The sequence below is a fragment of the Canis lupus genome, chromosome 34 (genome assembly GCF_011100685.1).
Source record: "Canis lupus familiaris isolate Mischka breed German Shepherd chromosome 34, alternate assembly UU_Cfam_GSD_1.0, whole genome shotgun sequence".
Classification (NCBI taxonomy): domain Eukaryota; kingdom Metazoa; phylum Chordata; class Mammalia; order Carnivora; family Canidae; genus Canis; species Canis lupus.
In genome coordinates, this window is record NC_049255.1 from 36,749,724 (window position 1) to 36,768,515 (window position 18,792).

General features: G+C 40.5%; 1 protein-coding gene across 1 annotated transcript in view; it reads left to right on the forward strand.

The window, feature by feature from the left end:
- FNDC3B (fibronectin type III domain containing 3B) overlaps positions 1-18,792 on the forward strand; it is a 339,739-nt gene that overhangs the window by 198,216 nt on the left and 122,731 nt on the right. The window contains exons 5-6 of the mRNA XM_038583908.1: positions 1,579-1,822; positions 4,847-5,137. Of these exons, the coding sequence (XP_038439836.1) occupies positions 1,579-1,822; positions 4,847-5,137 (535 nt within the window). The remainder of the gene's footprint in view (positions 1-1,578; positions 1,823-4,846; positions 5,138-18,792) is intronic.

Below are 18,792 nucleotides of genomic sequence, written 5' to 3' on the forward strand. Positions count from 1 at the left end.
AGCTGCCTACCAGTGTGTGTGCCTGATTGTTTTAAATACTTGATTAGACTAGCTGGTGTCCTTGGCTTCTAGGTCTACTCTTAGGCCCCGATTGTCCCCTTCCTGACACGGCCCTGACCCAGCAGAGGCCTTTCCCTGAAGCTGTCCCAGCACCACCAGTTCTTTCACATCCCTAAAGCATCCCTGTGATTCTACCTTTCTCTGCTCTTGCTCTCTGCGTTCCTCAGCTTGCCCGCTTGATTATGGTATTTGTTGTATTATTTCTTATCTTACATCTCAACAAATATGTTTGTTTTTAGAGCAGGTTTCATGGAGTTGGCCAGAGAGGCAAGAAACATTGTTACTGTACTGCCTTAGCGACCTTCCTTGGAGGAATTAGAAAGCATTTGAAGACAGCATGGGTAGAGTGTTGATGGGCTCACTCTGTTCAGAGTAGGTCCCTTGTCCTAATGTCTCCCTTCACAGCACCCATTACATCATCAGGACATCTTGGGAGCAAAGGTGCCCATCTTGATTTGATATTGTTCAAGTTTTTTATTGGTTGGAATACCCTCATTTCATCTGTATCCTTAGTCACAGGTTTTTTTTTTTTTTTTCTTTTCTTTTTTTAAGATTTTACTTATTCATGAGAGACACAGAGAGAGGCAGAGACATAGGCAGAGGGAGAAGCAGGTTCCCTGTGCGGAGCCCACTGTGGGACTCGATCCCAGGACTCCGGGATCATGAACTGAGCCAAAGGCAGATGCTCAACCACTGAGCCACCCTGGCACCCCCTTGGTCCCAGATTTTTTTTTTTTTTAAAGATTTTATTTATTTAGTCATAGACACAGAGAGAGAGAGAGAGGCAGAGACACAGGCAGAGGGAGAAGCAGGCTCCACACAGGGAGCCCGATGTGGGACTCGATCCCGGGTCTCCAGGATCACACCCCAGGCTGCAGGCGGCGCCAAACCGCTGCGCCACCCGGGCTGCCCTTGGTCCCAGATTAAATGAACCTTTGATACTCCTATGGCCTCTGAAGTTAATGTTCCCTTTATTTCCTGAAGCCCTTGTACGAATGGAACTGTCATGCTAAGGCAGAAATGGGTCAAGTGTCATCAGGCCCATCTGGAAAGCTCTGCCCAGTGAAGCACATTTATGTTCCTCAGAAATCTCTTCTTTCTGGAGAACCACTGAACCATTAGTTATATTCAAAGTCATTCCTCAGATCAACTAAATCACACATTAAATTTGCTTGTTTTGGATGAAATCTTCAGAAGTCGTCTTCCAAGTGTTCTTGGAAAAGTTTGTGAGACACACAAGATTTACTATCAAGCCGTTGATCTCTCCAAAAAGTTTTGTGTAATCAGAATCAAGTGGTTGATGAAAAGTTGATTTTCACAAATTTTGTTAAATGGTATTATTTCTAAAACTCATTTAACTAGTTAGGGAACCAGAATTCAACATGCACCAATTTTTTTTTTCTCCATAAGGGGAGAAAATTAAGGGAAGTAATATATTAAGGGAAGTAACATACATTTTTTCACAGGATGTTTGCTGATAATACATACAACACTCTTTCTTTCTGCTGTTTTCTTTAGGTGATCGAAGACAATACTGGAGTCCGCCGGGTGGTGGTCACACCCCAGTCTCCTGAGTGTTACCCCCCAAGCTACCCCTCAGCCATGTCTCCAACCCATCACCTACCCCCCTACCTGACTCACCACCCCCATTTTATTCATAACTCACACACGGCTTACTACCCACCTGTTACTGGACCTGGAGATATGCCGCCTCAGTTTTTTCCTCAGCACCATATTCCCCCTACAATATACGGTGAGCAAGGTGAGTAGATTATTGCTGGCACTGGGAGCTGTTGAAACTGGTCACAACATGGAAGTAGCTTAGGAGAACCAGAGAGCCCCCCTTGTATCTTCTGTAATGAGCCTGCTGGAAGGGGATCTACCTGCTGCGTAGTCAGCTCCCAAGAAATTCCTAGCTTTCTTTGTCTCAAAGCATGTCTTGCTAAGGTTCCTTTGTGGGTTGCAGCTCTTTATATTTTCCAAAATTCTGCCCCCTGTTGCACCCACCACACAAAGAAGAGGGAGTGGGATAGCCACTTCTTACTGTAGTGAGAAATAAGTGATGTATCACATGTTCTTGTGTCCCATTACATATTTTAATGTGACAGTGGCCTGAGGCAGAACTGTGGCACATTGTTGCCTAGGCATCCATGCCATTGTGTATTTCTAGTTTTGTCCTTGGTGTTGGTTTAGCCTAAAAAGGATAAGTCTAAGAAACCATTTAAGTGAGGGTAAAAATCAGACTTTAACGTTTAAGTTGTCTAAGGCTTTGCAAAGTGATTTTCTTCTATGAATTGAAGCATTTTATCACTTCAGACATTTTTTATATTGGTTTGAACACAAGGATTGCTGTTACACCATAGCAAGTTAGCACCTCACTTTCTCTTACTAATTATATATGTGTGTGGATGTATATATATTTCCCTATGTGTTTATCTCACATTATAATTATTTTCTTATTAGCCAAAGAAAAACTTGAGATGGTTACTTTAAGTGGAATTTTCTATTCCAATTTAGGGATAGAATTTGTTTTTGTTGTTTTGGTTGGCTGGTTGGTTGTTTAGTACTTAGAAATTTAATATAAAATTCAAAAGAACCAAGTGCTATTATGGTGGGGCATGGAGAAATGATGGCATCAATAGTTTTGTATTAGTGTAATCTTCCTGCCTAGTGACATAACACCCTAAAACATCAGAGTAGTGAGGAGATGCCTTGAAAACATTTGGATAAAATCTGAAAAAAATTAACTATCATTTTTTAAAAAGTATTCAATGCTTTGACACAATGTCCATTAAATATTTGAGTATTGGCAGAGTTTTCTGATTTGGTCTGAGCTTAACGACCAAAAGCCTTGGTGACTGTCTAATTGCTTGATGGACAATGTGTGATCTCCATTAGGTCAGCAGTGTGTTAGTAGGATGCCACATAGTTAATGTTTTGTAAATGTTATCCTCTGCAAATTTAGACAGTATGATTTAAATGGTCATTAGAATTAAGAAAAAAATAGCATCTTTGTTTCATAGGATATTTTGCTTTAATTTCATTATAATAACATAATACATTAATGTACAGATAAAAGTGCCTCATTGATTTCAAATTAAAGAAAGCAAAAAACAAAATCCTTTTGTTTGCTGTATAGATAAAAACCCATTTATACATTTCCTTACCTTACTTCCCGATGTGCATATCTAAAAATAAATTAAACATTTAATTTCCCACACCATAGGAGTAAAATTTCAACATGTTTTAAGAGAGTATTATGTTAGTGTCCACGGTGAATATTCTTAAATCTCAAGTGTAATGCGTCGTGATACTTAAAACATTTGCCATCCTTTATGTATATTTGGATATGATTTAATTGGGCATTGTCTCTTTTTTAAAGATTATTTTATATTAGAGCGAGAAAGTGAGCATGAGTGGGGTGGGGAGGGACAGAGGGAAAGAATCTTAAGCCGACTCCCTGCTGAGTGGGGAGCCTGACTTGGGGTCGATGATCTCATGACTGTGAGATCATGACCTGAGCTGAAATCAGTAGTCCAACGCTTAACCAACTGAGCCACCCCAGAGCCCTAGGCATAGGCTCTTTGAATCGGATTGCATTTGTTTTTTTCACTTTTTTTTTTTTTAGTGCAAATTTGTTACCTTGTGAAGATTTGCTTTTTAAAGATTTTCCTTAAGCTATATGAACAGAAAGAAAAGTGGAGCTCTACCACTGATAATTGAAACGTCAGTATGCACAGTCCTGGTATGCTTAAAACAGTCCTGGTTTAGATCTCTTGTCCAGAAACATGATTAGGAATGCTACCTTTTTGCTCTCCAAAGTATTTAGTTTGGAATGCTAATTTATTTGTTCATTCTATTTGGTCAGGCCCTTTTTTCTTATAAACATTTAAGGACCCAATTTCTCTTATATATTGTCATTTTTATTAGTGCCTAAATATTTTTAATTGATTTAACATTTTTAATTTAAAATAAATGTTTTCCTCTCAGATCATGAATTTGTTTTGTAGGCTCCCATTCTACATAGGGAAGCCAGGTGACATTCTACTAGTCCGTTTTTGTCTTGCCTCTTAATTAGTCCAAAATAGAAGTTTGAGACCACAGCTTATTATGTGTGGCACCAGGCTGCAGAGATGGCTTGTGTTTACCCCTACTATTTCTCCTTGAGCATTTCCCTTGATTCCATGAGCTTTGGTTATTTTTAATGGAAATTTTTTATCTCATCATCTTAGTAAGTTTTATTCAAATGTTGCCTCTTTCAGATGCCACAACCAACTCCTTAGATTCTGGTTGCTATACACTTTTCAATAGAAATGCTATCTTGTCTGTAAGGATGAGTATACTTTTAAGTATCTTGATTCTAAGGACACATTTATGGGGGTATTTTGTTTTTTCTGATTTTTTAAAATACATATTGCAACTAAAAACATTTTGACCGTGGCTTTGATAGCAAAATCAAATTTACATATAAATTCAACTAGATCATGAACTCTTTATGGACAGTAACCTTGTCTTCAGTATTTTACATAATTTCTAGAATGTTCATGAACACACAATGTAGTTGGTTGTTTCACACAATATGTTTTTTAACAATTGTCCCTTGATTGGTTCAAAATGAATGGGAATATTTTAAAACATGTATTTCGTATATGTATAGGATTTAGAAAACTGTTTACTCCGGTAGTATGTTAAATGTCTTCCTTCAGGAGCCAGGTCTTTTGATCACATAAGATTTCTTATTTAGAGTGTAAACTGAGCCTGCATTTGTCCTAATCGTCTGTTTCAGAAATTATACCACTGTATGGAATGTCAAGCTACATTACCCGGGAAGACCAGTACAGCAAGCCTCCACACAAAAAACTGAAAGACCGCCAGATCGACCGCCAGAACCGTCTCAACAGTCCTCCGTCTTCTATCTACAAGAGCAACTGCACAACCGTGTACAATGGTTACGGGAAGGGCCACAGCGCTGGTGGCGGTGGTGGCAGCGGAGGCGGCAGCGGAGGCGGGCCGGGAATCAAGAAGACAGAGCGGCGAGCAAGAAGCAGTCCAAAGTCGAATGATTCAGATTTGCAAGGTAATGTGCAGAGATGCTTGCCATACAGAGTAAAGCATGGAGACTGGAGCCTGAAAAACACCTCTTTTCCATCCCAGTGTCATGTCGTTGGTCTTTCTCCCAGAAATGACTGGGGAGCCCTTCTCAGATCATTTTCTGAATAAGAGCAGAATATTGTATCTCCCCCAACCCCCTGCTTGTTTTTAAATTAATAGTTTGTGGCAGAAATATCCTTTGGTCACAAGTGCCATGTGACATTTTACGTAACCTCGGAAACCAGGACCCGAATGGGTTTTGTCACATTAGCCCACTTCCTGTTGTCTCCCTCCAAATAGACAGACAGGGAGGAGATCCAAAGTAAAAGAGCCTTTCTGAGAAGTGTAGGGCTAGTTTAACTCTGAAAATAATTACACCTCATAAAACCACATGTAATTACTTGGTTCTGTAGTGAAATTTATCATTGTGGAATAGGAATACATGTCTGCTTAGTTTCAGGCATCCGTTCTAGCTTACCACCACCACCTTTGCCTGCTGAATAAAGTATTCACTGCCCAGGCGTGAGATGGAAGAAGTAAGGTCACTCCATATGAGACATCAGCTCCAAAGGGCATGTGTTTTTTTGGCTTTTTGTTTTTGTTGATTACTCTTGGGGCTGTGGATCGGTTAATTTGGGGAAGAAGGTATATGTGCTTGGAATCAAGTGTTTAGCCAAGATTTAGAAACAACCTCTTGATGCCACAGGAGTTAAAAACAGGATTTTGATGTAGGCATGTGGAGAAGGCTGACTTAATTGAAACAGAATAAGGGAACATTTTTAAAAGCTATGTGAGTTTTCAAATATAAATCTGAAAGACATGAGCAACTATAAAAGCCAGGATAAGAAGTGATTATAGCCCTCATTAAATATGCACCTGCCTTTTATCAGACCTCATCCAGGTAGGAATGGGACTGTGTGTGTGAGAATGTGTTTGTGAATGACAAAGACAGAATTTGTGTATATTTGTGTAGGGAAGACTGGATTCTTGGGGAAGACTGGATTCTTTGGGGGCTGAGGAAACTGAGGTAAAACCAGCTGTTGTCATTAGCATTTCCCCCCATTTTATTTATGAGTGAATTGTAGCATTAAAAACAGGAATAGTAAGATACAGTAAAAAGCAACCAGTAATTTCTCAGAGTGAAATGTATTATAGATGCTTTTAATTTTGTTCATTATACTTTGCTATATTTTTTCAAAGTTTTATGTAGTTATCATGCATTATTCTTATACTATTTAACAAAGCATGAATTTAGTTAGGAAACTGAAATGTTTCCTAACATTTATGTGTTTACAAACATTTTGGTCTTATACATAATGAATGAGAGTATAATTATTTTGAGCACCTTAAGCTCTTTGCTGTTTTATAGAAAACATGATGATGATGATAGTAACAGTAAGATCACTTTATGCACTTAGGGGAGTGTGTGTTTTACAATGAAAAATTAGAAAAAAATTATTTTCTCAGATTTAGTCTGAACTTGGTCTATTGCTTCTTTTCTCATTGCATTATTTACCTCCTCAAAACCACTCTAAGTACAACACTCCATATGGTTTAGCCACGAAATAATCAGATAGAGTATTATGTTTTCTGCCTCATTTCCATAAGGATCTGAGAGGTTTACACATTGGATTTAAAAACTGAGTATTCATTTTCAAAAATGAAAACTCAAGTCCTGACAAAAACTGACACAGAAGTGTTTATAGCAGCAGTATTCATAATTGGCAAAACTTGGAAGCAACGTAGATGTCCTCCAGTAAGTAAACGAACTGTGGTATATGCAGACAATGGAATATTTCCTAATGCTGTTAAAGCATGAAAAGAGGTAAAGCCACCTTAAATGCATATTACTGAAAAAACTTGCCAATCTGAGAAGACCACATTCCAAGGAGGTAAAAGACCTTTATTCTGAAAGCTAAGACATTGATGGAAGGAATTGAAGAAGACACCAAAAAAGAAATTGATGGAAATGGAAAGATATTCTATACTTAGAGATTGAAGAATTAAAAATTAAAATGTTCAAACTATCCATACACAGATTCAGTGCAATCCCTATCAAAATACCAATAACATTTTTCACAGAAACGAGAACAAATAATCCTAACATTTGTGTGGATCTCAAATAGCCAGAGAAATCTTGAGAAAGAACAACAAAGCTGAATGTATCACAAACCCAGATTTCAAGATACACTACAATGCTATAATAATCAAAACAGTCTGGTATTAGCAGAAAAATAGATCAGTGCAACAGAATAAAGACTGCAAAAATAAACCTATGCTTATGGTCAATTAATCTTTTTTTTTTTTTAAGATTTTATATTCATGAAAGACACAGAGAGAGAGAGAGAGAGAGAGAGAGAGAGAGGCAGAGACACAGGCAGAGGGAGAAGCAGGCTCCATGCAGGGAACCCGATGTGGGACTCGATCCCGGGACTCCAGGATCACGCCCTGAGCCAAAGGCAGAAGCCCAACCACTGAGCCACCCAGGTGTCCCTATGATTAGCTAATCTGTGACAAAGAAGACAAGAATATACAATGAGGAAAAAAGTCTTTTTTATAAATGGTGCTGGGAAAACTAGACAGTTACATGAAAAAGAATGAAGCTGGACCACTTTCTTATACCATACACAAAAATAAATTAAAAATGGATTAAAGACCTAAATGTGAGACCCTAAACCATAACACTCTTAAAAAGAAGACATAGGCAATAATCTGTGGATTTGGGCCTTAGTGTATTTATGAACATGTCTCCTCAGGCAAGAGAGAAACAAAAACAAAAATGAACGATTGGGACTACACAAAAATGAAAAGCTTTTGCGAACAAAAGTAAAAGGCAATTTACTGAATAGAAGACATTTGCAAAAGATACGTCTGATAAAGGGTTCATATCCAAAATATATAAAGAACTTATATGACTCAACACCCAAAAACAATCCGATGAAAAAATAGGCAGAGGACCTGCATGGACTTTTTTCCAAAGAAGACATAAAGATGGCCAACAGGTGCCTGAAAAGATGCTCATTAGGAAACACAAACCAAAACCATGAGATGTGGACTCATACCAGTCAGAATGACTAATATCAAAAAGACAAGAAATAACAAGTGTTGGTGAGCACAAAGAGAGAAAGGAACCCTTAAGCACTGCTTATGGAAGTGTAAACTGGTGCAGCCATTGTGGAAAATGCTATGGGGGTTCCTCAAAAAATTAAAACTGTGACTGTTTACCCAAAGAAAAACACTAATTTGGAACAATACATACCCCTGTATTTATTGCAGTGCTATTTACATTAGCCAAGATATGGAAGCAGCCCACATATCCATCGATAGATGTATGGATAGAGAGAGAAGAGTGGTATATATAATCCATAAAATGGAATATTACCCAGCCATAAAAAAGAATGAGATCTTGCCACTTGGAACAACATGGATGGCATTATTAAGTAAAATAAATCAGAGAAAGACAAATAACCATGTGATTTCACTTATATGTGGAATCTAAAAAACAAAAATAGACTCTTAAATACAGAGAAGAAACTGGTGGTTGCCAGAGGGGACCTGGGGGGGGTGGGGAGGCGGTACATAAAGAGGATTAGGAAGTGCAAACTTCAGTTGTAAATATTTTAAAAGAAAAAAAAAAAAAAACAAATGAGTCAGCTATTTTTTAAAGATAGAATAAAGTACTAAAGAATAAGCAAATGAATCAATGTATAGACAAGAGTATAATTGAAGAAAATATAGTAGAATGAAATAAAATCACATTCTGGATTCAGAAACAAACCAAAAAACCAAAGTAGATCTCTAAACCTCATTTTCAGACTTACTAAATCAGAATCTCTTCACCTGATCTGGCTTCATGATACTTGTTGTTTTAATCAGGCCTCCCCTGGGAATAATGTCCGCCAACATAAAGAACTACTGTCCTAAAATTAAGGATGGTTATGGTAGCTGTGGTTCAGTAAGTTGCACACGACAGGAGGTAGGAACTTTACTTCGCCATTCTCACCTACTGAAACTGTGTCTGGTACACAGTAGGTACACAGCAAATATTTGTGGAATGAATTCTGTATTCTTAATTGGTTTGTTTTCTAGAACAGGTCTTCTGTTTGAACACACACACTGAGCTGTTGTACCGTTTCTGTCCCTAGGAAGAGCTGCTGTACCTCTAAGGGTACTGCTCTGCAGCCGGCCCCTCCTTTCATTTACTGTTACCTTCAAGAAAACAGCCGAGGCAGGACAGAGGCCCACGTCACCCTCAGGGACATGTAGGCTTCTTGTTTCTTTGTATTACCTTGGAGTTAATGGTGTGTTGTGGGCATAGGGTGGTGGGACTTTGTTAGCAGGCATACTTGGCCTAGACTTGATCCGGCTTTGTCACTTGCTAACTATTTGCTTTTAGTATTCCCTGAATCTCTGTATCATCATCTGTAAAATTGGTATTTTAATTCTCTATTAAATATTAAAAGTAGCCTAGTTCAATTCTTAACACCTCAACATAACGGTCACCCTTGTTGCTGTCTCCCTCCTGTAGTCGTAGGATCACCTTGCATCCAGGACATCCCATTCTCTAAACCGGGATCTCTCTGCCTTCTTTCTTCCCTTTCAAGCCCTCCTCCTGCAGCTCCTTCCCCTGTAAGCCAGAAGCGCCTTCCTTCTAACACTTGGAAGGCTACACCCTGCATTCCTGGACATTTGCGTACATTGCTAAATGGTCACGACAGTCCGTCTGGTCACTGTCTGTCACCACATAAAGTTAAAAAAAGATTTTCTTGTCATGAGAATTTTAAAGATTCACTTTCTTAGCAATTCTCAAATTTGCAATACAGTATTCTTTTTTTTTAATCTTTTTTTAAAAGATTAATTATTTATTTATTTGAGAGAGAGTGTGTGGGCACGAGCAGGGGGGGAGGGTCAGAGGAGGAAGAAGAAGCAGGCTCCCCACTGAGCAGGGATGAGCTTGATGTGGGGCTTGATCCCAGGACTCTGAGATCATGACCTGCAGTGAAGGCTGACGCTTAACTGACTGAGCCAGCCACGTGCCTGCAATACAACATTCTTGGCTGTAGTCACCATGCCACACATTGCCTCCCTGTAACCTACCTATGTTATAGCTGCAAGTCTGTGCATCTCGATCCCCTTCAACAGTTTCCCTCATCAACTAACCCTCTTCCTCTCTGGCAACCACCAATCTATTCTCTGTATTGGTTTGGTTTTATTTGTTCATTTGTTTTTTGTTTTTTTTTTAAGATTCCACATATAAGTAAAATACAGTATTTGTCGTTCTCTAACTCAGCACGGTACCCTCTAGGGGCATTCATGTTGTTGCAAATGGCAAGATTTCATTCTTTTTTATGGTTGAGTAATATTCCTGTGTGTGTGTGTGTGTGTGTGTGTACACACCACATACTCTCTTCAGTTCACCTGCCAGTGAACACTTGGGTTGCTTCCATGTTGTAGCTACTATAAGTAATGCTGCAGTGAACACAGGGCTGCATATATCTTTTCAAATTAGTGGTTTTGTTTTCTTTGGATGAATACTCCAAAGTGGAATTGCTGAATCATAGGCTATGGGAAAATTTGTTCTCATCAGCAGAATATTGCCCAATTGATGGGCCTTGAGACTATTCTGTGGCCAAGACCCAGTTAAAATTGTCCTGTCATCTTTCATCACGGAGACTAAAGAACTTACTGGTGTGCGTCACTGGGTGGGAAGGAAGTTTCATTCCTTCCCTTTTATCCTCAGTAAGAACCTAAGCATATGACAGTAAGGAAGTTACCCAGTGGTTATGGGTTTGAAACTGAAATCCTGCAATTTTCGATCAGAATTGTAGTCCCGTTACATACATCTTCAGAAAAGCGAACAAGGTTATCTGCTGATACTGTTTTTGAAAGGACTAAGGGAGTCCAGAGTGAAAAATAAAAACTTTGTGAGGTCCCACTGTCTAGTAAAATGAAAGAGACCTAAGCAGTGTCTTTAATTATGGGTGTGTGTGTCTGTGTCTGTCTGTCTGTGTCTGGGATAGGACAGGGGAAGAAAGGGAGTACATGTTTGATTGTGGAATCACGATCTCCACTGTGTGTCCATGTCTGCTGACCTTTACCTCATCTGTGGGTTTACCCCAGGAGTGAGGATATCTTTCTCACTCGTTACTTGTTCATCTTCAAACCCTAGCAGAATTGTGAGAGATGGTAGTTATGTTTCCCTAGGCCTCAGTTTTCCCTTAGTAAGATGAACTGGTGAATTAGGGTCAATGATTTTCAAAATCTTACCCATGAGTAGCTCCTCCTTTATCAGTCTTGTGTAGATCCTTATCTAAATACAGATCCTTATCCCATACCACCCTCCTACACGTTTGGGCACATATATACCTGAAAGCAGGTAGAGTTGGTGCCGCTATGGTTGGAGCAGGGGACCTGGGTCCTTGTTAGCATTCCACAAGGCTTCCCCTGAGGTGAGGCCCTCATCTGGACCTCAGCACCAGGGAGGGGCTGGTAAGATACACGTACACTCATGGTCTGCCCCAGACCCAAACCAGCTATCTGTGTTTCCCTAGGCTCTAAAAAGATGGGGAGTGGGGACAGTAACACTTGAGAGCCTCTGGCCCTTTGAATGCCACACAATTCGTGAGTGAAATTTTAAAAGGGAGGGGACTCCAGGAGGCATTCAGTTAAAATGCCTGATTTAAGGGGAAGCATAGGCCTTTTGTGGTACACCGGTAGGGCCCTCAGCCTATACTGTTGGTGTAAGAGTTCCATGTGTGCCGCCGACCTATAGGTAGTAACTGATGTGGAGACCTCTAGAATTTTCACTGTCGTGTGGAAAAGAATTGGGACAAAATGCTAAGAATTCCAAATATAGAAGAAAATGAGGATACAGCATACTTTTGGCATTTGACCTTTGCCCTTTGGAATTGTTGACAATCCAAAGATTCAGTTATACTTTAGATGAAATTCCACCACAGAGAGTCATAATTTCTGATTGTAACACTGGAAGCTGGTGACAAAAGCATTATTCTTAGGCTTTTCTCCTTTGGACATCACAAATTGCCTTCTGACCCTAACAAGTTTCCCCTATTATCAGATTCTTGTATCCTAATTCCTCCTCTTCCTTGACCTTTTTTTTTTTTTTTTTTTTAATCTCTTATATTTTGCTATCCCTGCTCAGAAACCAGAACCTGCCACCAGGGTCTGTTTACCCAAACTTAGCTGGAAAGCTTATTCATTCCGCCTAGGAGAGTTACAGTAGTAAGTTTGGGGGTGGCGTTTTCCTCTAGAGGTCTGAGATTGTGGACATTAGGGAGGCCTTGGAGTTTATCCTCCTGCTGGATGGCACAGGCCCCGGAGGGGGTGGCTACATGCACCTGCGGAGGGCCACAGTGGTCCCCTTTGTTTGGAAGGAGGAACCTAATGTTAATAAGGTCTGGAATGTTGGGAGTCGAGGCAGATTTTGTTCTGGAATCTCTTCTGGTCTTGGCTCCCTGTAAGAGACAACACTGGTGCTTTTCTGTGTAAGCTACGTAGGGGGCTCGCACACTTCGCAAGTGGCTGGTAGCTCCCTACACCTGCAACCTCTTCTGTCTCCAGAGCATGTACCCCTCTAGGTGTGCTCAGGCAGGCTGTTTGGTTGTGGAAGGGCAGGGGGCTCGTTCCTTCCTCCTGCGCTGCGTGCTTTCTCCACTGCGCTTGAAAACGTGCAGCCCTCTAGATGGATTCCCATCAGGGCTTCATCTCTCAGGTCTGTAGTTGCAGATAAATCCTGTGTGTTTTCACTTGTCTGCAGCTGTGGATGAATCCTAAGCATGGCAAAAATATCAAGAAAACACGAAAAAAATTAAAAGTGAGCTCAGGTCAGTGGAATTCACCCCATCTTTCTGCCAAGTACAGTCTGAAAGTGAAAATAGTCCAAACAAGCCCAAATAACTTCTATTTTTTTTTTTTCTTTTGAAGGACGCTATGTGGACCCCTGGCTCAAAATGCAAGAGACATTCTTTCTAGCAGGAAACTGGGCAGTTAACACCCTCTTTTCCATTTCAAATGTGGCCAGCCAGCGCCGTCCAGGTCTTGGAGACCTCTGAGCAGTGCTGCTTGAGGTCTGAGCAGACTTCCTGCAACAGCTGCCTACGTGTGGGATGCAGAGGAGACGAGCCCGGGGATAGAAGTCTGCAGAAGGAATGCGCCGCTTGTTGACATGTGCTTTCCGACCTGGGCATTATCCGCTCAAGGCCAGAGCCGGAGAAATCAAAGGGCGAATAACTCCTTTTTCTGCTAGGATTCCAGGGTGCCAGATTTTTTTTTTCCTTATGGAGGTGTTTGACTGACTTTGCTGGTGCAAAGGCCCACTGGTGGCTCCACAAAGAGGGAACTAGGGTGGCCCAAGTTGTAGCTGATGAGTAGTGTGTGTAGGTGTGTCTTTATCGAGCCACATCACTTATCTCTTTGCCTTTTGCCCTCTTCCCCGCCCCCCCCCCCCCCAGCATTGTTCTCACAGTCTGGAATGTTTTAAAGATGTTAACGACATGATTCTCTGAACAGACAGGATGAGATATTTTTGCCATGTCAATTTAAGAAGTCTTAACCCATTAAATCATACTTGAAGGCTGACATTTTTCCCTTGCATAGGAAAAGACAGATAACATGTGAAAACATTCTTTGAGTTCTCTTTTGAAATGAACGTTCACCCGAAGACTGAGGGCAGAATTTTGATTAGTTTCTACCATATGTAGTACTTAACTCCGCGCACCCATATTATTTTCTCTGCCTTTTTTGCTTTATTGGGAACTGGTTGCAGAGGCACTTAGATGACATCAGAACCCGTGTTGGCTAAATACATGGCATTCCCAAGAGCCCTTTAAACAGCAGGTATAAGTGATGATATGGTTTGTTTCTGGTACATACATAACCTTCAGTTTTATTGAATTGGAACTTTTATATGCTGTTCTCTCATTTAGTGACGTTGAATTCTGATTTTACTGGGATCAGAGGTCATCATCACAAATGTGCCAGACTTAGAAGCAGGTCTAGGTTTTGTCCCAGCTCTGCCGCTTGTGAGCTCTGTGCCTCTGAGCAAGAGAGTTCATCTCCCAAAGCTTCAGTTTCTCCTCGTGTGTCTAAAATGGGGGTAATAATAGCACTTACTTCAGAGACTATCGCGAGCTGTCCACACGATTTCCTTCACTATGTGCTTTAACAGCGTTACAGGGCATGGGGGAAGAAAGACCATGACATTTTTCTGCTTCTGAGAACTGCCTCCTGTGGGTCATGTTAGCAGAACCCCAGCTTCCTGGGAGCGTACCCCTCAGAGTGCCGAAGGGCGAGGCATCCTGCAGGCTGGGTCAGCATTGAGTAATACTGACTGCCAAGGACTTGAGATTCAAGAGGATTCTGTGGAGCATCCAGTCCCCCCCAAATTCTCTTCACCATTGCTACTCCTAACAACCCGAAGAATCCTGAGCAAGAAGGCAGTCCCGTCCTTTCTCCTCATCATTCCTCTGCCTTCTTCTGAGATTGAGGAGCAGAGAGCATGCTGGGCCAGCCTGGGTCCATGTTTGAACTTGCTCAACATATTGACTGCTTCAAATCAATTTTGCTAGTGTTGGGGGAAAAAAGGGAAGGAGGTTAGCCGGAGATGATTCGGGCTAACGACAGCTGGCCTATATTTATTTTGCCAACACTGATATTACTTGCTGTAGCATAGTTAGGTTAACCCAAGAGGATAAGCTAACTAGGAAACCCACTAGGTTTCATAATCTTTCACAGTTTTTCCTTATACCTCAGAAGTCGTACAGCCATCACTTCCACATCCCATTGCTCATATCCTGTTGGTCATATATTGTGTCTGTTGGTACATTGTGGAAGGCCCAGAGGTAATGAATACCAGGAGAAGATCGTCATGGGGTAGGGTGGCATCACAGAGGCTGGCCACCACATGCTGTGTGGAACCAGAAACCGTTTCTATTAATACTCCATCTGAAATAGTCTCACCATTTGTGATGGAATTTTGGCAACTTTCCAACTGTTATGTCGGCCTGGATCCTGTCACTGGATCTCCTTCCGTGGAAGGGTCCTCTGGGATCCCTCCTGTAACTGCTATATGAAGAGGGCTTTGGAGGCCCAGCTTATTATAGTGTGACAATTGTAGTCACATTGCAAGTGCATTTATTATATAGAGCATCCTTTTTTTGCCATGAGCAGCCTTGGCTTTTAGTTTAAATTTAATTTGCCCAACCCAACACACCACCGTGTCACAGACTGTATCACCCTGTTCCAGTTTGGGGTGCTTTAATAAGACCTTGAAATTCTGTTAAGAAGAGTGGAGAATACATGTGTGAAATAGGACCGGTCCAAGGGAAACAATGGTGATGCTAGCTTAGTGCTTCTGATTGAGGATTTACAAAGTCAACAGTGTAAATGTCTCTGTAGTTGATTATAAGATTTCCTCTTTTTTCTCCCCCCTCTGGTGCTGAATTTGCATTTCAAAAAACTAACTCTGCTTCCCGCCAAGATCGGCACTCCTTTCCAGCTGCATCAGAAGAATGGGGCTTTTCCATGTAGGTGTTCTGCTCAGAAAGGGGGCAGGAAAGACCAGGTCATAGTGGTGGGGATGATTTGTTCCAGGCACAAAAGGGAATTGTGATGGTTTAGGAAGACTGGAAAATAAGGAGGCCAGAGAGAAATGAGAAGGACCTCGGGGGAATGGCAACAGTGAAATAAAAGGAAGTGGTAAAAGTAGGAAAACAAGTAGAATGAAAGGAATAAATGCAGTAGACAGGGAAGATTAGATGGAATGTGGAATAACATTAATTTAGGAAAAACAAAGAGATAGAAAATCAGAGGGGATTCATGGTTTCATTTCTGTACCTTCCACTTCTCTTGCTAGGTTAACATTTTCCAGAGGAGTAGGGTGGAGAGGGGAAAGCCTGTTTGCTCTTTTGTGGTCCTTGAGCCCTTTTACTGGCGGCTTCACTTTGAACAAAATTTCCGTGTGAATAAAATGCTTTTCCTATCTGGACTTTCCTAACAGGCCTTCCTCCTGTGCTGGCTTAGAGCATCTACTGCCAGGGTATGTTGAATTGATAAGCAAATTAGAAATGAAGTCTTCTACATAGACGTCTGAAAGGAGTTAGCAGTACATTAGATTGAAGTATTAGGTTTTTGAATAGTGACATGTAGTTAAAGTGATATTTTCAGAGTTGGGATGTGCTTAAAAACTGGAAATTCAGTAGTTTCCCCCTTTTTTTGGTTTTAGCTTAAAAACTAACAAGGATAAGTTCTAACTAACTCAGTATAAGTTCCTGGCCCTTCTCCTTGAGTTACTGTGATTTTGTTCAAAGTAACCTGCTTTAATTGAAGATGGTGTAATTACTTTCAGGTCCTGTTACTGAAGTGACTTTAGTAACTGAGGTGACTGGAAATGCAGTTTTGTTTTTTTTTTTTTTTTTTTTTTTTTTTCCTGAATGGAAAAAGTTCTCTTTTACTTACCTTTATATATAGTAGGAAGTAGTATGGATGGCGTTTCTATTAAATGACCAAATTTCACTTTCTAGACATGTTAGAACTACACTATGAAAGCAAGATGAGGAAAAGGAGGGAAGAGCTGTGTCTACTAGCAGTTGTCGTCGTCGTTGTTGAATTTTCAGAAATGCATTTATTACTGCTAGTTTTAATTCACACAGCAAACTTACATTGACCTATTTTCCCCTATTATTTGAAAAGACACAAATTATTATATGGAACAGCAAGATCCTTAAAACCAAGAGGAATGGAGAAATTGCCATATTTTGGTTCACTGAGTTCCTCAAAACTATTTAAGTATTTTGCCAAGCACATTAAAAAAATATTTAGTCTTTCACGAAGATTTATATTTTGGTGGACTGTTGCTCCAAGAAAATTCATAATATATCAGCATCTCTTGAAAGCTGCTAAAAATCATGTGTTACTTCAGTGAGAAATGGTTATTAATGCCTTAATTCTTCAGCGATCAAGTTTTTTTTTTTCGAAATGCGCTAACACCATTAATATTATTTACTATTCACAGTCTCACCCATGAAAGAATGGCTCCAATTTGATTGCAGACAGTTTTCAGTTTGAAGTGAGGCATCTCCTTGAAGGTTTCCGTGTCTGTGAAGTGTTATTCTCCATCAGTTTCTCTGGATTTAGTGGGTTCAACACCATCTAGAAGATCATGCATGAGGGCAGAGCTGTCTCTATTAGGTTTGTTAAGTAACTCCTGTATTAGTGTTTCACAAAGAAAGGTTATATTTTAGGTAGTAAAGATCCATGCCTTGTAGAATCAGTAGGATTTTCTCCTGATTTGCACGATTCTGCAGTGCATATATGCCTGTTTTCTGCATCATTTCTTCTAAATCATTTCAAGGCCAGTTGATTAGCATTCTGTGTTCACGCTACCCATAGTTGGAATGGGAGATACTCACAGTCCTCTTTTATACATTAGTCTCTCTACTTAAGCTTTCAGAAGTTTGGTTTCCTGAATTGGATAATCCATGGGATGCTTTATATCCAGAAATTAGGATTCTCACACATTCTTCTCTTTTTGTCCTACTTTACTTATTCCTTGCATTTTAAAATTCTGTGAATTCTTTTCTCCCCCTACTCTGTATACCTGCCTTCCTTGACCTGCCTTATTTATCATCACTAATACTCTGGCCTTTTAAAATCCAGAACTTTTTAATTCATTCATTTGTTCATTTACTACTGGGGTGTTTTCATTTCGTTTTGCTTTCAAGGAAGTAAAAGAATGTTTTCCACTACTTGATTGTTACTTTTGAAGAATAAAAGTTCAAGACTTGCTCTTAAGACTAGGTTTCAGGCTCGTTGAGTTCATCGGAAGAAAGGGATAGAGAGAGCTCTTCAGTATAAGTTCCTGGCCCTTCTTTTACAGGAGCGTGATCCACATGGTTGGTTATCTGTGCCCCCTTATTTTTTCCGTATCCTTCCTGCTCACCCCTTTTGTCCATGTTGTTCTTCGGCAATCTCCTCCCCAGTGAGTAAACAGCCCCGGGGAGGAGGATAGGGAGGATGTGTCCAGGTGGCTGGTGTTCATAGCTCCAGTAGAGGTTTGGTGTGTGAGGAGAGCCTGATACTTAGAGTGACGCTCAGAACTATCTGCAGGGTTCATTCATCATATTGAATAGGCCCATAGGAAACTTGTTTCTTGTTTTTTGTTTTGTTTTGTTTTTTGGCCAAAAACAATTGAATATTAGAAACTGTAGGATTTAAAAAAAAGAAATTTTATGATTCAACTCATAATGCGTTCCAGATCCCCAGTGGTTGATAATCCTAAGTATCCTGCGAGGTGTATCTCTATTTTTCTCCTATTGCGATGCTCTTTCAGTGTTATTTTCCTCTTTAAATGTCAAGAAAGACTAAGAGGCTTGGGAAGAGAAAACCGTGAACCCTGAGAAATGCAGATGATTTGCCCAATGAATAGGTTAGTTTTTGTAGTCAGCATATGACAAGTGATTTCTTAAGATTTTATTTATTTGAGAGAGAGCGGGTGCACATGGTGAGGGGAGGGTCAGTGGGAGAAGCGGCCCCCCCGTTGAGCAGGGAGCCTAACCTGGGGCTCAATCCCAGGACCCCTGATCAGATGCTTCATGGGTTAGCACTGTGTCATGCGGGCACCCC